The sequence below is a fragment of the Rhinopithecus roxellana genome, chromosome 5, assembly GCF_007565055.1.
Source record: "Rhinopithecus roxellana isolate Shanxi Qingling chromosome 5, ASM756505v1, whole genome shotgun sequence".
In the NCBI taxonomy this organism is placed as follows: Eukaryota; Metazoa; Chordata; class Mammalia; order Primates; family Cercopithecidae; genus Rhinopithecus; species Rhinopithecus roxellana.
In genome coordinates, this window is record NC_044553.1 from 158825206 (window position 1) to 158847452 (window position 22247).

The window sequence follows — 22247 nt, forward strand, 5'->3', positions numbered from 1 at the left end:
GGGAGAGTAGCCTGGATTATCCAGGTGGGTACCAAATGTAATCACACAATGTCCTTGTATTCACAGGAAGGCAGTGGGAGATTGACTGCCAAAGAGGAAATAGGAGAGGTGCAAGAGGTTGGAGTGAGGTAAAGAGAAGAGGTCAAGGAATGTAGGCAGCCTTCAGAAGCTAGAATATGTGAGGGACCAGGTTCTCCACTGAAGCCTCCAGAAGGAACCCACACAATGACTTTATAGCTCTGAAACTGATTCTCACTGCTGGCCTCTAGAACTAGAAGAGAATAGATTCCTGTTGTTTCAAACCACCAAATTAGGAAACTAATACATGTGCTAGCACCCCCTGACCTTGGCAAGTCCCTATTAACTGTGCAAGGCGCAAGATCCTACTGTCCCCCCTTAAAACTAGGAGAGAGGGGAAGTGGAATAAATGTGCCTTTTTTTTTTTTGCACACTACTGAATTTCCCAGACATGATGGTTGACATTTAACACATTACCTTGTTTCAGCCTTGTAAGATTGGTGGTATCCTTCCTCCCCTCCCCCCTTTCCCTCTCTTTATTTCTTTTTTTTTTTTTTTTTTTTTTTTTTTTTTGAGACGGAGTCTTGCTCTGTCGCCCAGGCTGGAGTGCAGTGGCCGGATCTCAGCTCACTGCAAGCTCCGCCTCCCGGGTTCCCGCCATTCTCCTGCCTCAGCCTCCCGAGTAGCTGGGACTACAGGCGCCGGCCACTTCGCCCGGCTAGCTTTTTTTTTTGTATTTTTTAGTAGAGACGGGGTTTCACCATGTTAGCCAGGATGGTCTTGATCTCCTGACCTCGTGATCTGCCCGTCTTGGCCTCCCAAAGTGCTGGGATTACAGGCTTAAGCCATCTCTTTCTTTATTTCTTTGTAGAGAGCAGGGTCTCTCTTTGTTGCTCAGGCGGGTCTCTTAATTACTGGCCTCAAGAGATCTTCCTGCCTCGCCTTCCTAAAGTGCAGGGATTATAGGTGTGAGCTCCTGTGCCTGGCCTTATTGTTTAATAAATGAGGAAACCAGGCAAGGTTAAGAGGGGAGGCTGGGGCCGGGTGTGGTGGCTCACGCCTGTCATCCCAGCACTTTGGGAGGCCGAGACGGGCGGATCACGAGGTCAGGAGATCGAGACCATCCTGGCTAACACGGTGAAACCCCGTCTCTACTAAAAAATACAAAAAAACTAGCCGGGCGAGGTGTCGGGCGCCTGTGGTCCCAGTTACTAGGGAGGCTGAGGCAGGAGAATGGCGGGAACCCGGGAGGCGGAGCTTGCAGTGAGCTGAGATCTGGTCACTGCACTCCAGCCTGGACGACAGAGCGAGACGCCGTCTCAAAAAAAAAAAAAGAGTGGAGGCTGGGCCGGGTATGGTGGCTCAGGCCTGTAATCCCAGCACTTTGGGAGGGGGCGGGCGGATCATGAGGTCCATCCTGGCTAACAGGGTGAAACCCCGTTCTACTAAAAGTACAAAAAAATTACAGGACAATGGTGTGAACCCAGGAGGAGTAGCTTGCAGTGAGCCGAGATCTTGCCACTGCACTCCAGCCTGGGAGACAGAGCGGGACTCTGTCTCAAAAAAAAAAAAAAAAAAAACAGTGGAGGCTGGAGTGACAGGAACGAATGGCTTCTTGAAGGGAAGATACCTTAATTTGGATTTTGGAGAGTGGACTGGGCTTAGATAGGTCACAAGAGGAACGCAGGAGGGTAAATTGTATTGAGTACCTTTTACTAGACACTGAGAAAAGCACTTTGCTTGGAGCTTGGAGGGGAGGTGAGACTCCGTCTTTTTACTTCTCTGGACTTGTAGAGTGCTTCTCACCTTTCCATTTATTTAGTTCCTTAATTATATCTTTTTGACTGGAAATTGGAGTCTACAAACTCAGTCTTTTGCTTTGCTCCTCAAACTAGACTGGGAGTGATTATTGCTTTGGTAACATAGAAGGAAACTGAGCAGCTGGGAGATTGGGATGGGCCAGGGGTTTATTTATATAATACCTTCAACCTTTTGAATAGTACCATATGCAGAAATAGAAACTATTAAATGTGAGTTAATTGTCCTTCCCCATATATGACTAGTGTTGGCTAGATTTTGTTTTTCCACGCGTTGTATCTTAGGCCAATTTAGTCTTGGTCTAGTTGTTTTAGGTCATTGCATTTAGCCAGAGTATTAGTGAGCACTGTAGTCACCTAATGGACAGTTGTGGGTAGAAGTTCCTAACATGATGGTTGCCCACATCACCTTACCCCCTTGAATCAGTGACTTGTATTCTCAGCTTTTTCCAAATAGGAATTCTGAGATTTGGCTTTAATTTGCCTTGCCCAGTTGTGTTCTGGTAATTAACAATCATAAACTTAAGTTATATTGGTTAAAGAAACCCATTTCAGGCCAGGCATGGTGGCTCACACCTCTAAACCCAGGGATTTGGGAAGCCAAGGCAGGAGGATCGCTTGAACCCAGGAGTTCAAGACTAGCTTGGGCACCATAGTGAGACCCCATCTCCACCAGGAAAAAAAAAAAATCAACTGGGTGTGGTGGTGTGGTGCACCTGTGGTCTCAACTACTGGTGGAATGGGGTTGCTGGAGGAACACTGGAGCCAGGGAGGTCGAGGCTGCTTTGAGCAGTGATAGTGCCACTGCACTCTAGCCTGGGCAACAGAGTGAGACCCTGTCTCAAAGGAAAAGAAAGAAAGAAACCCATAGAGACTTTTAATAAGGGTTAATTATGTCCTGTGAAACAATAAAAGGGATCGTTAGGTCCTGTCCTCAAGGGAAACTCAGCAAGGAATAGATATACAACAATTTTTAATGACCTATAGTGTCTCCAGACAATTTTTAAAGCAGATTTAGATATTTGCTTCCTGAACATGTTTTACCTAGATGTACATTTGATAGTACCCCATTGCTAGTCAATAGAAATCAGTAACATCATAGCATAATTTGACATTCATAGTGGATCAGTAAACACTCTCCTCTATGTAGTAAATTTTTTTCAGTAGTAATTATGAAGGGAGAATGGTATTTTTAGTAGCAATGGAGTTTTGCCATGTTAGCCAGGCTCGTCTTTTTTATTTTTTGAGACGGAGTCTCGCTCTGTTACCCAGCCTGGAATGCAGTGGCGTAATCTCGGCTCACTGCAACCTCTGCCTCTCAGGTTCAAGCAATTCTCCCACCTCGGCCTCCCAGAGTGCTGGGATTATAGGCATGAGCCACCGCACCTGGCCGAGATATTTTTTTGAATAAAGAAATTTATGTGTATGTATGGCCTGTAATGTAATAAATAAAAATTACTAGCTGCTTTTGTAGCATCATAAATTTTTATTCTATCTGGTAGAAACTTCTGATTTTCTTTTTGCAAAAATTCGTAAAATGGCCAAATGATAGCAAATATTGATATTATTTAATATATTGCTTTACTGTGTGTCCAGCTTTTGAAAATGAGGCAGGTCAAATATTGTCCTTTTGGTTTCTTCTGGGAACAAAAGCTAGTGTCTTTTGTCGTTTCTCTAGAAGTCTTCTTTGCAGCTTGATTTTTTTCCTGTATGATTCATTTCTTTTCCTTTCCTATCCTGTCCTTTCCTTTTTTTTGAGATGGAGTCTTACTCTGTCACCCAGGCTGGAGTGCAGTGGCACACTTTCAGCTTACTGTAATCTCTACCTCCCAGGTTCAAGCGATTCGTTTGCTTCAGTCTCCCGAGTAGCTGGAATTACAAGCGTGTGCCACCATGCCTGCTAACTTTTGTAGAGATGGATTTTTGCCATGTTGGCCAGACTGGTCTTGAACTCCTGACCTTGGGTGATCAGCCCGCTTTGGCCTCCCAAAGTGCTAAGATTACAGGTGCGAGCCACCAGGCCCAGCCTATTTTCTTTTTTACTTTTTTCTTTTTTCCTTTCTTTTTTTCTTTTTTTGAGTTGAAGTCTCACACTGTCGCCTGGGCTGGAGTGCAGTGGTGTGATCTCGGATCACTACAACATCCGCCTCCCGGGTTCAAGCGATTCTCCTGCCTCAGCCTCCCAAGTAGCTGGGATTACAGATGCCTGCCACCACGCCCATCTAATTTTTTTTTTTTTTTTTTTTTTTTTTTTTTTGTATTTTTAGTAGTGATGGGGTTTCACTATGTTGGCCAGACTGGTCTCAAACAATCCTGACCTCGTGATCCACCCGCCTTGGCCTCCAAAAGTGCTAGGATTACAGATGTGAGCCACTGTGCCCAGCCAGCCTATTTTCTTACATTTTCTTGTTGACCCTCTTCACAATTTCTGTGCACTGGTCTTCAGAGAGTTGCTCTAGTTATCTTCCTTGTAGGAAACACTGTTTTTTAAGGAATAAGTCATAAACGTGATAATGTGTGTCTTAAATCTGTATCTTACGAGAACGTACAATAACCACAAAAATTATTTCAAACTTAGACCAACAAAAGATTTTTTTTTTTTTTTTTTTTTTTTTTTTTGAGGCGGAGTCTCGCTCTGTGGCCCGGACTGGAGTGCAGTGGCCGGATCTCAGCTCACTGCAAGCTCCGCCTCACGGGTTTACTGCCATTCTCCTGCCTCAGCCTCCCGAGTAGCTGGGACTACAGGCGCCCACCACCTCGCCCGGCTAGTTTTTGTATTTTTAGTAGAGACGGGGTTTCACTGTGTTAGACAGGATGGAAGATTTTTTTTTTTTAAGGCAAGAAACTGATATTGTTTACAAGTGTGGGAGGGCCAGGCATAGTGGCTCATGCCTGTAATCCCAGCACTTTGGGAGGCTGAGGTGGGCGGATCACCTGAGGTCAGGCGTTAGAGGCCAGCCTGGCCAACATGGTGAAACCCCATCTCTGCTAAAAATACAAAAAATTGCTGAGCGTGGTGGTGTGCCCCTGTGATCCCAGCTACTTGGGAGGCTGAGACAGGAGAATCGCTTGAACCCGAGAGGCGGAGGTTGCAGTGGGCCAAGATCGCACCACTGCACTCCAACCTGGGGGACAGAGGGAGACTCCGTCTCAGAATAGATAGATAGATAGATAGATAGATAGATAGATAGATAGATAGATAGATAGATAGATAGATAAAGTGTGGAATGTGGTAATGATCAAGAGTACACTTATTTTCAGCCAGTTTTCTTACGGTTTTAAAATTATGTACAGACCATACAGCCCTCTCTTGTCTGTGCTTAGGGCAGACTGCTTTTGCTGTATGCCACTTAGCACTTGATACATCACTGAGTACAATTTTCTTTAGACAGGACTAGTTGTCTCCCTACCTGTGGACATCTCTCTTCAGTCTCCTTTGCAAAGTCTTCCTGATTCTCTTAATACTAGAATTGTTCAGGTTTTGGTTCTAAGCCTTCTCTTCTCTGACTATGTTCTTTTTCAGTAGATAATCTTACAGTGTCTTTCTGTGGCTTTCAGTGCAGTCTGAGTCAGGCATGGTATTGTGGGCCTGTAGTCCCACCTACTTGGGACGCTGAGGCAGGAGAGTCACTTGAGTCCAGGAGTTTGAGGCTGCAATGAGCTGTGATCATGCCATTGCACACTCATCTGGTCAACAGAGCCAGACCCTGTCAAAAAAAAAAAAAAAATCTATATGCCAGTGATTCTCACAGATTCCCATATAATTCTCTGTAACCTAGGTTTCTTGTCCCCTATACTTGCATATCTAGTTGCCTTTTTGAGGTCTGCCCGTTAGATTTTGCACAGATACCTCAAACCAAAGAGGAACTCTAAATCTTCTGCACATCATCTCTTTCCCGCTCTTGTCCTCCGTCTCAGCAAATGACACCACCATCTTCTATGAATTACAAGCAAGAAACTCAGGTGGCATACTTGGCATCCCTGTTCCTCCCCAACCCATCTGATTCATTATCTAGCCATGTTTATTTCTCCATCCGTTAACAGATGGACAAAATGGTATGTATGTACAGAATATTATTCAGCCATGAAGAGGAATTGAATGTTGTTACATGTTACAACAGGTGGGTCTTAAAAACATTATGCTTAGTGAAATAAACCAGGCATGGATGGCAAATACTGTATGATTCAACTGGTATGAGGTACCTGAAATAGGCAAATTTATAGAGACAGAAAGTAGACCTGAGATTAGCAGGTGCTGAGGGGAAGTGAAAGTTCCTATGTAATGAATATAGAGTTGAGGAAGGAATGAAGAAAACATTTGGGTATAGAGAGTGGTGATGGTTACACATTCTGAATGTATTTAATGGCACTAAATTGTACACTTACGTATGGTTAAAATGATAAGTATTATGGTAATGTATATTTCACCACCTTTTTTTTTTTTTTTTTTTTTTTTGTGAAAACCGTGGAAATACAGAGTTTGGATTTGGCCAACTGGCTCTACTGGCTGATTCCTGATATAGGTCAAAGTCTTGTCAGCGTCTACTTTAGGCTTCTTTGGGTTTTTTTGAGTTTTTTTTTTGTTTTTTTGGTTTCTGATTCTGAATTATTTTAGTGGCCATCCTGAGGGTTCTTGATATTCTTCGGTGTTGATACTGTACGCCACTTGCACTTGATATGTCTCTGAGTTAAATTCTCTTTAGACAGAGCTAGCTGTCTCCCTACCTGCGGATATACCTCTTCAGTCCCCTTGCAAAGTCTTCCTCAGTCTCTCAATATTGGAATTGCCCACATTTGGGTTCTGAGACCCACTCAAGTATTTCCTCATTTGACTTCCCTCACTGGACTGTAAGTTCCTTGAGAGCAGACTCTTTGTTTCCAGCTTTTATTCCTAGTACCCAGAACAATGCAGGCACATATGAGGCCCTCAATATATGTAGAACTAATGAAGAAAATCATTTAGCCTGTGATTCCTTTATGCCATGAGTTCAGTCTTCTGTCTCAGCACACTTGAGACATGCCCTCTGGGGTGGACTGCATGTTTGTGTCTCTCCCAGATTCATGTGTTGAAATCTTTTTTTTTTTTTTTTTTCTGAGACGGAGTCTCGCTCTGTCGCCCAGGCTGGAGTGCAGTGGCCGGATCTCAGCTCACTGCAAGCTCCGCCTCCCAGGTTCCCGCCATTCTCCTGCCTCAGCCTCCTGAGTAGCTGGGACTACAGGCGCCCGCCACCTCACCCGGCTAGTTTTTTGTATTTTTAAGTAGAGACGGGGTTTCACCGTGTTAGCCAGGATGGTCTCGATCTCCTGACCTCATGATCCGCCCGTCTCAGCCTCCCAAAGTGCTGGGATTACAGGCTTGAGCCACCGCACCCGGCCATGTGTTGAAATCTTAACCCTCAATGTGATGGTATTAGAGGGTAGGTCCTTTGGGGGGTAATTTAGGTCTGAGGGTGGAACCCTAATGCATGAGATTAGTGCCCTATAAAAGAGACCCCAGAATGCTAGCTCTCTGGTCCTCTCTACACTGTGTGAGAAGACAGTGTGAAGATGGCTATCTGCAAACCAGGGAGTAGGCCTTCACCAAAAACACTACCATGCTGGCACATTGATCTTGGACTTCTAGCTTCCGAACTGTGGAAAATAAATGTTGCTTAAGCCACCCAATCTATATTTTTGTTGTAGCAGCCCAAATGGATTAAGACACTTTCATCAGTAGCTTATTCAGAGTAGTACTGATTCTCAACATTGCTATCATTCTGTATCAGAAACATGAAACATGTCTCACACCTGTAATCCCAGCACTTTGGTAGGCCAAGGCGGATTGCTTGAGCCCAGGAGTTCGAAACCAGCCTAGGTAACATAGTGAGACCACATCTCTACAAAAAATAAAATTACCCCAGCATGGTGGTGCCTGTCTGTGGTCCCAGTTACATGGGAGGCTGAGATGGGAGGATTGCTTGAGCCTTGGAGGTCAGGGCTGCAGTGAGCCATGATTGCTCCACTGCACTCCAGCCTGGGCAACAGAGCGAGACTGTGTCTCGAAAAGAAAAGAAAAAACAACAGAAATATAAAACATGAGGACAAATAGCTCCCTTGGCCACCAAAGTATTTTTGTACCACTTGAAAGTTTTGATGTAGAAGTAGATGTGCCCAGGCTAGAGGGATAGGCACATGAAAGGGGTGTCAGTAGGAGCAGGCAGCCCTGGGAACAGGAATGAAATTAAATAATTTGAGTCCTGCCGGGCACGGTGGATTACAATCCCAGCACTTTGGGAGGCCGAGATGGCGGATCACGAGGTCAGGAGATGGAGACCATCCTGGCTAACACAGTAAAACCCCGTCTCTACTAAAAAATACAAAAAAAAAAAAAAAGTAGCCGGGCGAGGTGGGGGGCGCCTGTAGTCCCAGCTACTCAGGAGGCTGAGGCAGGAGAATGGCGTAAACCTGGGAGGCGCAGCTTGCAGTGAGCTGAGATCCGGCCACTGCACTCCAGCCTGGGTGACAGAGCGAGACTCCATCTCGGGAAAAAAAAAAAAAAAAGAATTTGAGTCCTGACTTTGTGACTTAGGGTCAGTAACCACATTTCCTGTCACTTTTTCTAAATACATCCAGCTATTTTTTTCCTAGGCCCCACCATCCATCTGTGTGGATAGATAGTCTTCATCTGTGAATGGATAACCCTGGGTATATTATCACTAGTGTTTCTGGTTCCAAACAAGAGGCAGCAGAGCTTAACAGTTAAGTGTATAAATCTTAGGGGTAGACTTCATGAGTTTACATCTGCCACTTCCTAGCCAGTTAACCCTGAGCAGGTTACTTAACATCTCTGTGCCTGCACATTCTCCTCAGTAAAATGAAAAAATCTGTGATTCCTTGTAATGATGTATAATTATGTTTCCTAGAATGAACGGTGGTGGAATTTAGAGAGGCATTTAAAGTTTACAGTTGTATTCAGTGCTTTTGATTGCTGAGAGTTATTGAACTTGATAATGACCACTTGAATCAAATGGAACCTCCGTGCTATCTTGATCTTCCTCTCATACTCCAGCTTTGCTCTGAAGTCAGAAAGCTGTGTGTTAAAGCAGTTATATGTAGTTTTTGATGGTTGTAGATTTTGTTTTGGTTTGGTTTTTGGTCTTGATTTTTAACCCTGGTGGAAAGGTAATTCAAGGTAAGCATTGAAGCCAGTTTCCCTTCTGAACGATTTTATTTTACTACTTTTGGTGAGACAGACAATTTGTTTGAGAAACAAAAACTTGCAGTTAGCCTTGAAAATTGTGGAGTACCTGTTTCTAATTTAGGCATCAAAGGTAGAAGAAGACTTGTTTTTGGCCTTTGGGCACTTGTACTCTACCTTAAGAGGCAAGACCGGCCAGGCACAGTTTCTCACCTGGAATCCCAACGCTTTGGGAAGCCAAGGTAGGTGGATCATGAAGTCAAGAGATTGAGACCATCCTGGCCAACATGGTGAAACCCTGTTTCTACTAAAAATACAAACAATTAGCTGGGCATGGTGGTGTGTGCCTGTGGTCCCAGCTAATCAGGAGGTGGAGCCAGGAGAATCGCTTGTACCCGGGAGGCGGAGGTTGCAGTGAGCCGAGATTGCGCCATTGCACTCCAGCCTGGGTGACACAGTGAGACTCCATCTCAAGAAAAAAGAGGCAAGACCAACAAAAATTTAAACTAAAGTGATTGAGTCAGGAAATAATCTAGGAGCTCAAAGAAAAGGTAGGAATCAACACTGGACTGATAAAATCAGCACACCCTCAAATTCTCTGGAATTTGAGCTAGACTTTGGAGGGGAGGCTGGGTTGAGAAGAGAGGTGGTAAGAGAGAGCAAAACTCACACTTACTGAAAACCTCCTGCCATGCACTTGTGAATTTAACCCGTGAGAAAAGCTGGTTAGAATATAGAAGGCATGTGCAAAGGAGAAATAGAAGGTAAGACCAGGTATGTTGTTAAAGTGGGACCAGACAGCATCGGACCCAGAATGCCAGACTGAAATATATTTACAGCAGCATTGAAGGGATTATACCATAGGTGAGAATATATCAGCTATATTTTCTGTGGCAATTTATCCTTTGCAGTATCACTAGAGAACATAATTGTGAAAATCAATTAAGAAACTACTACAGTCATTTTGGGTTGCGATAATAGGAAATAAGTTGATGGCAGTGGATCAAAGAGAAGACTGGTGTTTTTTGGTTTTGTTTTTTGTTTTTTTGTGTGTGTTTTTTTTTCTTTTGAGACGGAGTCTTGCTCTGTTGCCCAGGGTGGAGTGCAATGGCGCAATCTTGGCTCACTGCAACCTCCGCCACCCGGGTTTAAGCGATTCTCCTGCCTCAGCCTCCCAAGTAGCTGGGCTTACAGGCGCCCACCACCACACCTGGCTAATTTTTGTATTTTCAGTAGAGTTGAGGTTTCATCATGTTGGCCAGGCTAGTCTTGAACTCCCAAAATGTGGGGATTACAGGTATGAGCCACTGTGCCCTGGCCGAGAGATCTTTTAAAGGGGATCAGTAGGAATTGGTGTCTGAGATGTGGAAAATGAATTATATGGAGTCTGAATATATGAATAAATATATATATAAATAATATATATACTTATATATTAAAAAAATATATGGTTGTTTTGTTGTTGTTGTTGAGACAGTGTCTCGCTTTGTCACCCAGGCTGGAGTATACTGGCACAATCTTGGCTCAGTGCAAGCTCCGCCTCCCAGGTTCAAGCGATTCTCCTGCCTCAGCCTCATGAGTAGCTGGGATTACAGGCGCCCGCCACCCCGCCTGGCTAATATTTTGTATTTTTAGTAGAGACGGGGTTTCATTGTGTTAGCCAGGACGGTCTTGATCTCCTGACCGCGTGAGCCACCGTACCCGGCGCCCTCCCCCCCAACCTTTTTTTTTTTTTTTTTTTTTTTTGTGGCAATCTTCCTCTAGGCCGAAGTTGCAGTGATGTGGTCACGTCTCACTATAGCCTCAACTTCTTGGGCTCAAGTGATTATCCTGCCTCAGCCTCCCAAGTAGCTGGGACTACAGACATGCACCCCATGCCTGGCTAATTTTAATTTTTTTGTGGAGACAGGGTCTCTCCCTTTGTTGCCCAGGCTGGTCTCGGAACTTCTGGGCATAAGTGATCCTCCTGTCTTGACCTCCCAGAGTGCTGGGATTACAGGCCTGAGCCACTGCATGTGGCCTATTTTTTGTAACCTGTTGGATTTGAGATGATAGTAAGTCATGCAAGTAGAGATGTTGTACATTTGTTTGAACATATGCTTGTTTATTTTTATTTTTTGTTTTGTTTTTTGAGACAGAATTTCACTCTGTCACCCAGGCTGGAGGGCATTGGCACTATCTCAGTTCACTGCGACCTCTGCCTCCTGGTTCAGGCAATTTCCTGCCTCAGCCTCCTGAGTAGCTGGGATTATAGGCATGTACCACCATGCCGGGCTAAGTTTTGTATTTTTAAGCAGATGGAGTTTTGCCGTATTAGCCAGGCTGGTCTCAAACTCCTAACTGCAAGCAATTCACCCGCCTCAGCCTTCCAAAGTGCTGGGATTATAGGCATGAACCACTGGCGCTGGGCCGAACATATTTTTATTGAAGGCCAGCTATCTGCAGATTTTGAACAAGGCTCTGTAAATCCATGGGATCAAAACCGACCAACCTCCATGTCCTTATGCAACTTACAGTCTAGTGGGAAGTTGACAAAAACCACACAGCTATAATTACAAATTGTAGTCAATGGAAATTGCATGAATAAACACCTTGAGGTTAGGGTAGATGGACCATGATACAGTTGAGGCGCTAAAGGGCCAAAATAGAGGAGTGAAGAGGAAGGAGGCTGGAGAGGTAGCAAGAGTCTAGCTAAGAGGTCTATGATATCATATTTGAATCAGTACCACAGAATTGGTAGTTGCCAGGAAATGTGTGTGGTGTGAGTAAAAAGCTGAAATCTAGCCTGGGTGTGGTGGCTCATGCCTGTAATATCAGGACTTTAGGAGGCCAAGGCAGGAGGATCACTTGAGTGCAGGTGTTCCAGACCAGCCTGGACAACATTTTGAGACCCTGTTTCTACAATAAATAAAAATAATTAGCTGGGTGTGGTGGCACATGCCTGTAGTCCCAGCTATTCAGGAGGCTGAGGTGTGGGGATTGCTTGAGCCCAGGAGTTTGAGGCTGAATGAGCCGTGATCATGATTGGGCCACTGCACTCCAGCTGGGTGACAGTGAGACCCATTCCCTAAAAAAAAAAAAAAAAAAGAAAAAACAATTGAGCTGGTGGCTAAAAATCACCCATTTAAGAAGTTACTGGTGAAAGCAGTTTTTGTAGTTTTTAAAATCTATTTACTCAGCTAAAGATAATCAATCTCATGATGTGTTTCAGATGAAAAAAAAGATATTGACCATGAGACAGTGGTTGAAGAACAGATCATTGGCGAAAACTCACCTCCTGATTATTCAGAATATATGACAGGAAAGAAACTTCCTCCTGGAGGAATACCTGGCATTGACCTCTCAGATCCCAAACAACTGGCAGAATTTGCTAGGTAAGTTATAAGAACTTTACTTTCTTTTAATTATAGAAAGTGCTTGAGTCTTGCCAGCTATGTTTTCCTGTGCCTAAGTCAAAATGGTGGTTTGTATTCTTTCTCTAGGGCAATTCCTGAACACAAAAGCAGTCCGCTTGGTTTGTTTGTTTTTTGTTTCTGTTTTTTTGAGATGGAGCCTCCTTCTGTCACCCAGGCTGGAGTGCAGTGGTGCGATCTCGGCTCACTGCAACCTCTGCCTCCCGGGTTCAAGCAATTCTAACAGTCAGTTTTAGTTTTAGTAGTAGCTATGCTATTAATGTAAGTGGCAGCATTTTAGATCCTTGCAGTAAGATGAAGCAAATAGCCTTTATTTATAGGCATTGCATGTGAGTAAATAAAATTGCCCGTAATTTGTTTTGGAATGGGTATCTTCCACACTGCCTTATGGCTTCTTTGTACACATTTTATTATTTATTTATTTATTTATTTATTTATTTATTTTATTTATTTATTGAGACAGAGTCTCGCTCTGTCTCCCAGGCTGAAGTGCAGTGGGCGCGATCTCGGCTCACTGCAAGCTCCGCCGTCTCCCGGGTTCACGCCATTCTCCTGCCTCAGTGTCCCAAGAACCTGGGACTACAGGCACCCGCCACCATGCCCAGCTAATTTTTTTGTATTTTTAGTAGAGGCCGGGGTTTCACCGTGTTCGCCAGGATGGTCTTGATCTCCTGACCTTGTGATCCGCCCGCCTCGGCCTCCCAAAGTGCTGGGATTACAGGCCTGAGCCACCGCGCCCAGCTTATTTTTTATTTTTATTTTTTGAGGCAAGAGTCTTGCTCTCTTGCCCAGGCTGGAGTGCAATGGTGCGATCTCAGCTCACTGCAACCTCTACCTCCCTGGTTCAAGCGATTCTCCTGCCTCAGCCTCCCAAGTAGCTGGGATTATGGGTGTGTGCTGCCACGCCCAGCCAATTTTTGTATGTTTAGTAGAGACAGGGTTTCATCCTGTTGGCCAGTCTGGTCTCGAACTCCTGGTCTCAAGTGATCTGCCTGCTTCCGCCTCCCAGAGTGCTAGGATACAGGCGTGAGCCACTGTGCCCAGCCCGTAGTACACATTTTAAATTTGGGTGTGTTGTATTCGTCTATGCTGCTGGAGACCTGAGTCTGTACTAGATTCATCCAGCTGACCACTGGAAAGGATTTCATAAATTTGTATTTGTCTTGTCATCAGTTAAGCTCCTGGTATGTTAATTTAAGCTGGCATGACAGGAGGAGATGAAGTTATTTATGGCTTGGACATGGCGAGCAGTGGAGACACTCTGAACCCATTGCTTGGGTGTGTTTGTTTTGCCTAAAGTGGGTTGGGTTCTTATAGAAGCCTACTTTTTGTATTACTTTCTAGTACTATTTGGCAGTTTGTACAAGGAGTTGAAAATACCCACAAAGATGTAAACTTTTAAATTAAATGAATTAATAAACTCTGGAGCAGAAAGCCTAATGCCTTTCCATACCTGAGGTTGAATGGAACCTGGAATAGCTCAGGAAATTTCGGCAAGGGCAGGATCAAGAAGAAAGAAATCCTTTTGATCTTGCACATTCTAAGAACAGAGTGAGTTGCATTCTTTTTTTTCTTGTGAGAGCAGAGTGGTAGAGGTGGAGACCCTTCAGTGTCCTGGCTTCCTTCTTGGCCCTGCTGAAAACAAGGTGGGCAATTCCTGCCACCTGGAGCTCGTTTCCCCACTTGTCAAATGGGCGTTAAGAATTCCATTGTGATTTGATACATGGGGGTTCTCAACCCTTTCTTCTCTCCAGTGAAACTATAGCTATAATTTATAATATATGCATTATTTCTAGTTTATCGTGACTTAAAACAGTGAAGACTCTATCCTTTTGTTAATGACATTCCAGCTTTTATTGACATTCGTATTTCAAATACAGTTACGTAAATATTAACTACCCTTTCCCCAAAAAAAGTAACAAAAATGGAATCTGTAGGGTTCTTAGTCAACTGTGAAGTTTTTGGACAGATTGAGTCAAGTATTATGCCAGTGTTTAATGTTGTCATGTGTTCTGTTTTTTTTCTTTTTTGAGAAGGAGTCTTGCTCTGTCGCCCAGGCTAGAGGGCAGTGGCACGGTCTCGGCTCACTGCAACCTCCACCTCCCGGGTTCAAGCAATTCTGCCTCAGCCTCCCAAGTAGTTGGGATTACAGCCGCCTGCCACCATGCCCGGCTAATTTTTTTGTATTTTTAGTAGAGACAGGGTTTCACCATGTTGACCAGGCTGGTCTGAAACTCCTGACCTCAGGTGATCCACCTGCCTTGGCCTCCCAAAGTGCTGGGAGTACAGGCGTGAGCCACCATGCCTGGCCTGTCATATGTTATTAACGTTAGTTAGTCAGTTCTTCATTATGTACTTATTGAGGATACATATGGAGATGTAACAGGAAAACTATGTGGAAGGGTGGCATTTGAATTTGATTTGGGCCTTGAAGAAAGTAGGAGTTTTTTGGTGTTTTTTAAAAACAGAGAGAGAGGTTCTTACTATGTTGCCCAGGCTGGAGTGCAGTAGTATGATGATAGCTCACTGCAGCCTCAAGCAATCCTCCTGCCACACCTCCCAAGTAGCTGGAACTACAGATGTGCGCCACCATGCTTGGCTCATTCTTAATTTTTTTGTTTTATTTTTTGGTACAGATGGGGTCTCACTATGTTGCCCAAGCTGGCCTCAAGCTCCTGGCCGCAAGTGATCCTCCTGCCTCGGTCTCTCAAATTGTTGGGATTACAGGTGTGAGCCACTGCACATGGCCCTAGAGTTTTTGTTTGTTCTGTTTTTTGAGACGGATTTTCACTCGACCCCCAGGCTGGAGTGCAGTGGTATGATCTCGGCTCACTGCAACCTCCGCCTCCTGGGTTCAAGCGATTCTCCTGCCTCAGCCTCCCAAGTAGCTGGGACTACAGGTACACGCCACCATGCCTGGTTACTTTTTGTATTTTTAGTAGAGATGGGGTTTCACCATGTTGGCCAGGCTGGTCTCGAACTCCTGACCTCAAGTAAGCCACTACACCCAGCTGACCCTAGAGTTTTGATAGAGATGGAAGGTTTCCTGGGAGTTAGGGCTCTTCCGGGGAAATGATTGGAGTTGAGATAAACTGGAACCAGATCATTACGGTCGATGAATCCTGGGCCAAGCTGTGCAGATATTTCTCCTATGCAGTGGGCAGCTACTGCAGACTTTGAGCTAGGGAGAAGGAGCTGTGTGAGTAGAGCTTTAACTTGGGAGAAGTCCTTTGCATCTGTCTGTGCAGGCTAGATTCCTACAGGCACGGGAAATGAGAGAGGTCAGTTGAACAAGAGTTAATGAAGGCCTGAGTTAGAATTGTGGCAGTCAGATAACAAAGGAATAAATGTGATAGAAATTACAAGAGACCAGCTGGGCTCTGTGGCTCAAGCCTGTAGCCTCAACATTTTGGGAAGCTGAGGTGGGATCGCTTGAGGTCAGGAATTTGAGACCAGCCTGGGCAAAATGACGAGACTCCATCTCTAAAAGCTCAGTTTGGTGATGTGCAGCTAGCTACTTGGGAGGCTGAGTGGGAGGATCATTTGAACCTAGGAGATCACGGCTGCAGTGAGCTCATGCCATTGCACTCCAGCTTGGGTGACAGAGCAAAACTGTCTCTAATAAAGAAAGAAACTGAGCCAGGCATGGTGGCTCACACCTGTAATCCCAGCACTTTGGGAGGCTGAGGTGGGTGGATCGCCTGAGGTCAGGCTTTCGAGACCAGGCTGGCCAATATAGTGAAACCCTGTCTCTACTGAAAATACAAAAACTTAGCTGGGCTTGATGGCGGGCGCCTGTAATCCCAGCTACTAGGGAGGCTGAGGCAGGAGAATCGCTTGAACCCAGGAGGTGGAGGTTGTGAGCCGAGACCACGCCATCGCACTCCAGCCTGGGCAACAAGGTTGAAACTCCTTCCAAAAAAAAAAAAAAAAGAGGGAGAGGGAAGGAAGGAAGGAAAGAAACTACAAAAGATAATGGAAAAGATTTAGAAACAGATTGGCTGTGTGCTTGGTGGGGCGCGTGGGGGAGGAGTAAGAGCATGCTTACCATTTTCATCATGCTTTTAGCCACTGCTCATTAGATGACTCTAGCCCCAGCTTATTTCCTGAAAACCACCTCAAGTCCAACATGGATGTTTTATTATTAACAGCATCTCAAACCAAATACGACTATGAGCCCCAAACGAGAACACTGAAGTTTTTTGAGATGGAGTCTCACTCTTGTCACCCAGGCTGGAGTGCCAGTGGTATGATCTCGGCTCACTGCAACCTCTGCCGCCCGGGTTCAAGTGATCTCATGCCTCAGCCTCCAAAGTAGCTGGGATTACAGGCACCGCCACCGCACCCGGCTAATTTTTGTATTTTTAGTGGAGATGAGGTTTCGCCATCTTGGCCAGGCTGGTCTTGAACTCCTAACCTCGTGATCCATCTGCCTCGGCTTCCCAAAGGGCTGGGATTACAGGTGTGAGCCACCGCGCCTGGCCTTTTGAAGCTTTAAATTACAATTGTGATTCTCCTCTTTCCACATGGCTGGGGAGGCCTCAGAATCTTGGCAGGAGGCGAAAGACATTTCTTACATGGTGGTGACGAGAAAAATGAGGAAGAAACAAAAGTGGAAACCCCTGATAAACCCATCTCATCTCGTGAGACTTAACTATCTATGAGAATAGCATGGGAAAGACTGGTCCCCATGATTCAGTTACCTCCCCCCGGGTCCCACCTACAACATGTGGGAATCCTGGGAGATAGAATTCAAGTTGAGATTTGGGTGAGGACACAGTGAAACCATGTCATAGGGTAAGAGAGCCCAGTGGCAGAGTAAAAGCATCATTCAGACAAGTAGAAGGAGACTCAGGAGGTACGAGAGAGGGGAACAAAACCTTTAGGTTATACATTGTGAAGGAGTTGCCGTGGAGGGGCAGAGGGCTGAGGGAAAAGGTTTGAAGAGAGAAGGAGTCTATGTGTGGTGAGCAGTGAGCCATTAGCTGTTGGTGACCCTTGGCACTGCTTACCCTCCTTGGAGCGTTGGAGCAGCTGATCTAAAAGTTTGTCCCCAGTCTTCTGAACAGAAAATCCAGGGACACATGTTACTGCGGGGAAGGTAACATGGCTACCTTAGACCAACTCCTTAAGAAGGGAACCACCGGCCAGGCGCGGTGGCTCAAGCCTGTAATCCCAGCACTTTGGGAGGCCGAGACGGGCGGATCACGAGGTCAGGAGATCGAGACCATCCTGGCTAACACGGTGAAACCCCGTCTCTACTTAAAAATACAAAAAACTAGCCGGGTGAGGTGGCGGGCGCCTGTAGTCCCAGCTACTCGGGAGGCTGAGGCAGGAGCATGGCGTAAACCCGGGAGGCGGAGCTTGCAGTGAGCTGAGATCCGGCCACTGCACTCCAGCCTGGGCAACAGAGTGAGACTCCGTCTCAAAAAAAAAAGGGGGGGGGACCACCCACAGAGACTGGCACCCGGGTACCAGCTAGCCATCCAAAACACCAACACTGAAGAACCTAAAAGTTTCAATGAGATAGGCCATCGACTAGAAAGAATAATAGACCTGAATGAGACTTTTCTTCAGTAGCAGAGGATAATTAGAGACAATAAAACAAGGCTTTGAGAGGAAAAATTTCTGTAAACATCATAGAGTTCTTGATCCAGCAAAGCTATCAAGTCAGATACAAGAACAAGAGATGACAATTTTAGAGTCCCAAGGATTTATGTTGCATGTACCCTTTCTGAGGAGGTAAGTTGAAGATACAATACAGCGAAATGAGGATGAACGTCAGAAGGAAGATTTCCTAGTGCACAACAACCAAGAGGACAGCTGTGCAGCAGGCTAGAAAATGTATTCCATTTAGAATAGAAAGTTGGCTGGCTGTAAGAATTTCTTAAGGAAAAGTCAGTTTCATTCAGTAGTGGGTAGAGTGAGTAAGAAGCTTGGTAGTATGGAAAAGGGTCTTCTGAAAAAGAAAAGGCAATTGGAAACTCCATGAAAAGGGGTGAGGGGGTAGGGCAAAGAAGCCATAGCCTAAAAAATAGGGCCTAATTTTGACAGTATTGAAAGAGAGAGCTCCTTTGACCTGACTGGGAAGATTCTCTCCTTGCAGCTCCTATGTTGTACTATGTTGCACTTGTAGTGCGATCCTAGCACACTGTTTTAATATTTGCATAATCACAATGTGAATGTAAATAGCATCTTTTATTAACCTGTTAAAAGATTTCATTTTTGTATAGAAGAGAATGAAATCTTGCTCGTCTTGACAGTGTAAAAAGTAAAGTTACAGAGTTTGGGCCCTGTGAGGTGGGTCAAGGGTTGGGCTCCCTCTCATCCATATTCTACATAGTAGCTCTTTTTTTTTTTTTTGGAATGGAATCTTGCTGTCGCCAGGCTGGAGTGCAAGTGGTACAATCTCGGCTCGCTGCAACCTCTCTACCTCCTGGATTCAAACTATTCTCCTGCCTCACCCTCCCAAATAGCTGGGACTAACAGGCGCATGCCACCACACCCGACTAATTTTTGTATTTTTAGTAGAGACAGGGTTTCACCATATTGGCCAGGATGATCTCTATCTCTTGACCTCGTGATCCACCCACCTTGGCCTCCCAAAGTGCTGGGATTACAGGCATGAGCCACTGCACCTGGCCTCTACATAGTAGCTCTTGAAGCTCATGTTCATCTAAACAAATCTCTGTATTTGCATAGTTGTGTTGGTGAGAACTGTTTGCACCTAGGTGCCCTCTTTTGTTAGATCTTCACATTTTGAGGATGTGTGTAACAGTTGAGTGGGATTTTCTGGAGGCTCAGGAATTGATGCTGGGGACTCTGAAAGCAGAAGATACAGAGGCACCAAGAGTTTTAACAAACTCTTGGGGACCAGACCACATCTTCGCTAATTACGGCCCATAGAACTTGTCCTGCTGGCCTCGAGTCTTCACCCTCCTGCACTCACAAAGTGGCATTAGAGCTGCAGCTGTTGGCTTAAGGTAGAATGTAAGCTGCTTTTCTGCCTCCTCTGTGCACTGGGGTGATGGCGTGCTGGACTGGACTTGAAACTGTCCAAAGAGTATTTCAGGCTCATGCCACACTCAACCTAGACTGCCTAGTAAACCAGTTACATATGCACGTGGGCAAAATATAAGCAATAATGACTTTAATTGGAAAATCTGACATTGGGAAGGTGGACAGGCTGTGGATGACTTTTTTTCCCGAAATGTCTGTTCAGTATTTCGAAAAGTGGTCAGTGAGTGGGGTCCAGTGAGTTCTGTTTCCTGTAAAGTGACCACCTTTGTATGTATTTCACTAAATAAAGTTAGACCTTTGAAAACCTTTGGTCTAGAAAGATTAAAATAGAATGGTTAGGCCAATCCCAAACTGGGTTTTTTTGTTGTTGTTCACTGCTTACCCTGAGACCTTCACAGTATTAACATATAGATAAAATGTGATAATGGAAATGAAAATACCTCAAAACTCTTAAGTATCATCACATGAATATTAATATTTAAGAGATAATTCATTGAACAAACTTTATTTATCTAAGGCAATATTACCTTTTCACAAAGAAGGGAGGTGAATCATGCTTGCAAATGGCAGCCGTATTACACAGAAACTTCTGTACCAACAGCACACATCAGAGGATGGTTCTGGTCTGGAAGTCAGCTAACCTCGTTTTGTATGGAAGAGGCTTATTTTCATTAAAGGGTCACTGTTCCAAAAATGTTTCATCTCCCTTTCTGGGATATTTGCAGATCTGTTGGTTAGAACTTCGGTTTACACAATGCTCTGCTGATACTGTGCCAGAAGTTTGGGTTCTGAAGTCCAATCTTTACAACGTTCTTCCCACGTATGCCAGAATGAGCTGTTATACATTGGGCAGTCATGTCATTAGGAGTGTATTCTCTCTCTTTATTTGACAGGAAACTTGAGTCCTTGGGTGCCTGACTCCTCCATGTAACAGGTACTGCTTTGAGGGGTGTGTTCCTCCTAGTGCCATGCTTTCTCCGGTTTCTCAGTCCTTTATCAAAGGGTGGTTAAGAATGAACTCATTTTTAGCTAGACCCGTTTAACACATAGCCAATGGTAATAAGAGCTATCATTTCCCAAGTGCTTAACATACATCTCTTAAGTAGGTAGCATTATACCTTTTTACAGAGTAAGAAACCGAGGCTGAGAAGTTACAGTTTGCTCAAGGTCATGAAGCTAGTAGAAGTCAGCTCCAAGTCACACATTCCATACTGCCTCATTCATAATGTCTATGCTGTTGTCATCATTGTCTCCGGGTTCAAAAGGACTCTCTGGGTTCAAAAGTGCTCAGCTGGTGAATGGAAGACTTAAATCTTAGTTACTTCTGAATAGTTGAGGAGGGTGAGAAGATGTTCTCAGTGGTAGTATATGATTTTTACTCTTTACTTGTAAAATGAAACACTGTTTTAACCTAAGTGTATTTTTGGAAAATGACCTTTTTCATTGTTGGCATTCAAATAAAATGTAAAAAGTACCAACGTGTACTGCTGCATTTGCCACTCTGTGTGAAGGAGGATGATTTGTGAAGGAGCTTAAGAGTGGCTGCATTTAAACCTTCCACTTACTCCTTAAATCCAAGGGTATTTGTCCAAATGCATTTTAAACTCTCATTCTAAAATTAAATATGTTTCTAAATACTAGCACACATTTTGAAAATGACATTTTAAGAAAAAATAATACCACTTATAATAACAAACGAAGAGTTGGGTAAATGGTACCTGAGACTTTTCTCTTTACTTTGGGGGCATATTTGAAAATTTCCATGATAAAATATCTTTTAAAAAATGAAGTTACTAAGAATAACTCTAGGAAAATGTATGGGGGACCGGGTGCCATGGCTCACACCTGTAATCCTAGCACTTTGGGAGGCCGAGGTGGGTGGATCACCTGAGGTCAAGAGTTCCAGACCAGCCTGGCCAACATGGTGAAACCCCGTCTCTACTAAAAATACAAAAAAAAAAAAAAAAAAAGCCAGGCATGGTGGCACACGCCTGTAATTCCAGCTACTTGAGAGGCTGAGGCAGGAGAATCGCTTGAACCTAGGAAGCAGAGGTTGCAGTGAGCCAAGATCGCACCACTTCACTCCAGCCTGGGCAAAAGAGTGAAACTCCATCTCAAGAAAAAGAAAATGTATGGGAGAGGACCCTTACTAAGCCATATTTACTAAGATTTAATTTGCATATGGTAAAGTCTATTCCCTTTTAGGTATGTATGTACTATTTTGTGAATCTGGACAAGCACAGTCATGTAGCCATCTTCACAGTCAACATAGAATGTTTCCATGGAGTCCTAGGCGGGGTGGATTGCTTGAGCTCAGGAGTTTGAGACTAGCCTGGGCAACATGGCAAAACCAGATCTCTACAAAAACAAAACAAAAATTTTCACAGAATAAATACTCTTAATTGGGAAGATTGAAACTTAAAAAAAAAAAAAAAAAAAAAGGGCCGGGCAGCAGTGGCTCACGCCTGTAATCCTAGCACTTTGGGAGGTCAAGGCGGGCAGATCACGAGGTTAGGAGATCAAGACCATCCTGGCTAACACGGTAAAACCTTGTCTCTACTAAAAACACAAAAAATTAGCCGGTCGTGGTGGCGGGCACCTGTTGTCCCAGCTACTCGGGAGGTTGAGGCAGGAGAATGACGTGAACCCGGGAGGCAGAGCTTGCAGTGAGCCGAGGTCGCCCCATTGCACTCCAGCCTGGGGGACAGAGCGAGACTCCGTCTCAATCAATCAATCAATAATAAAAAAATAATACTTGAGTGGAATAGAAACCTTTCATATCAATCACTGTTGTTTTCCAAA

At 44.6% G+C, this 22247-nt stretch overlaps 1 protein-coding gene across 1 annotated transcript in view; it reads left to right on the top strand.

Annotated features, from left to right (window-relative positions):
- YY1 (YY1 transcription factor) overlaps nt 1–22247 on the top strand; it is a 45596-nt gene that overhangs the window by 12214 nt on the left and 11135 nt on the right. The window contains exon 2 of the mRNA XM_030931020.1: nt 12224–12386. Within this exon, the coding sequence (XP_030786880.1) occupies nt 12224–12386 (163 nt within the window). The remainder of the gene's footprint in view (nt 1–12223; nt 12387–22247) is intronic.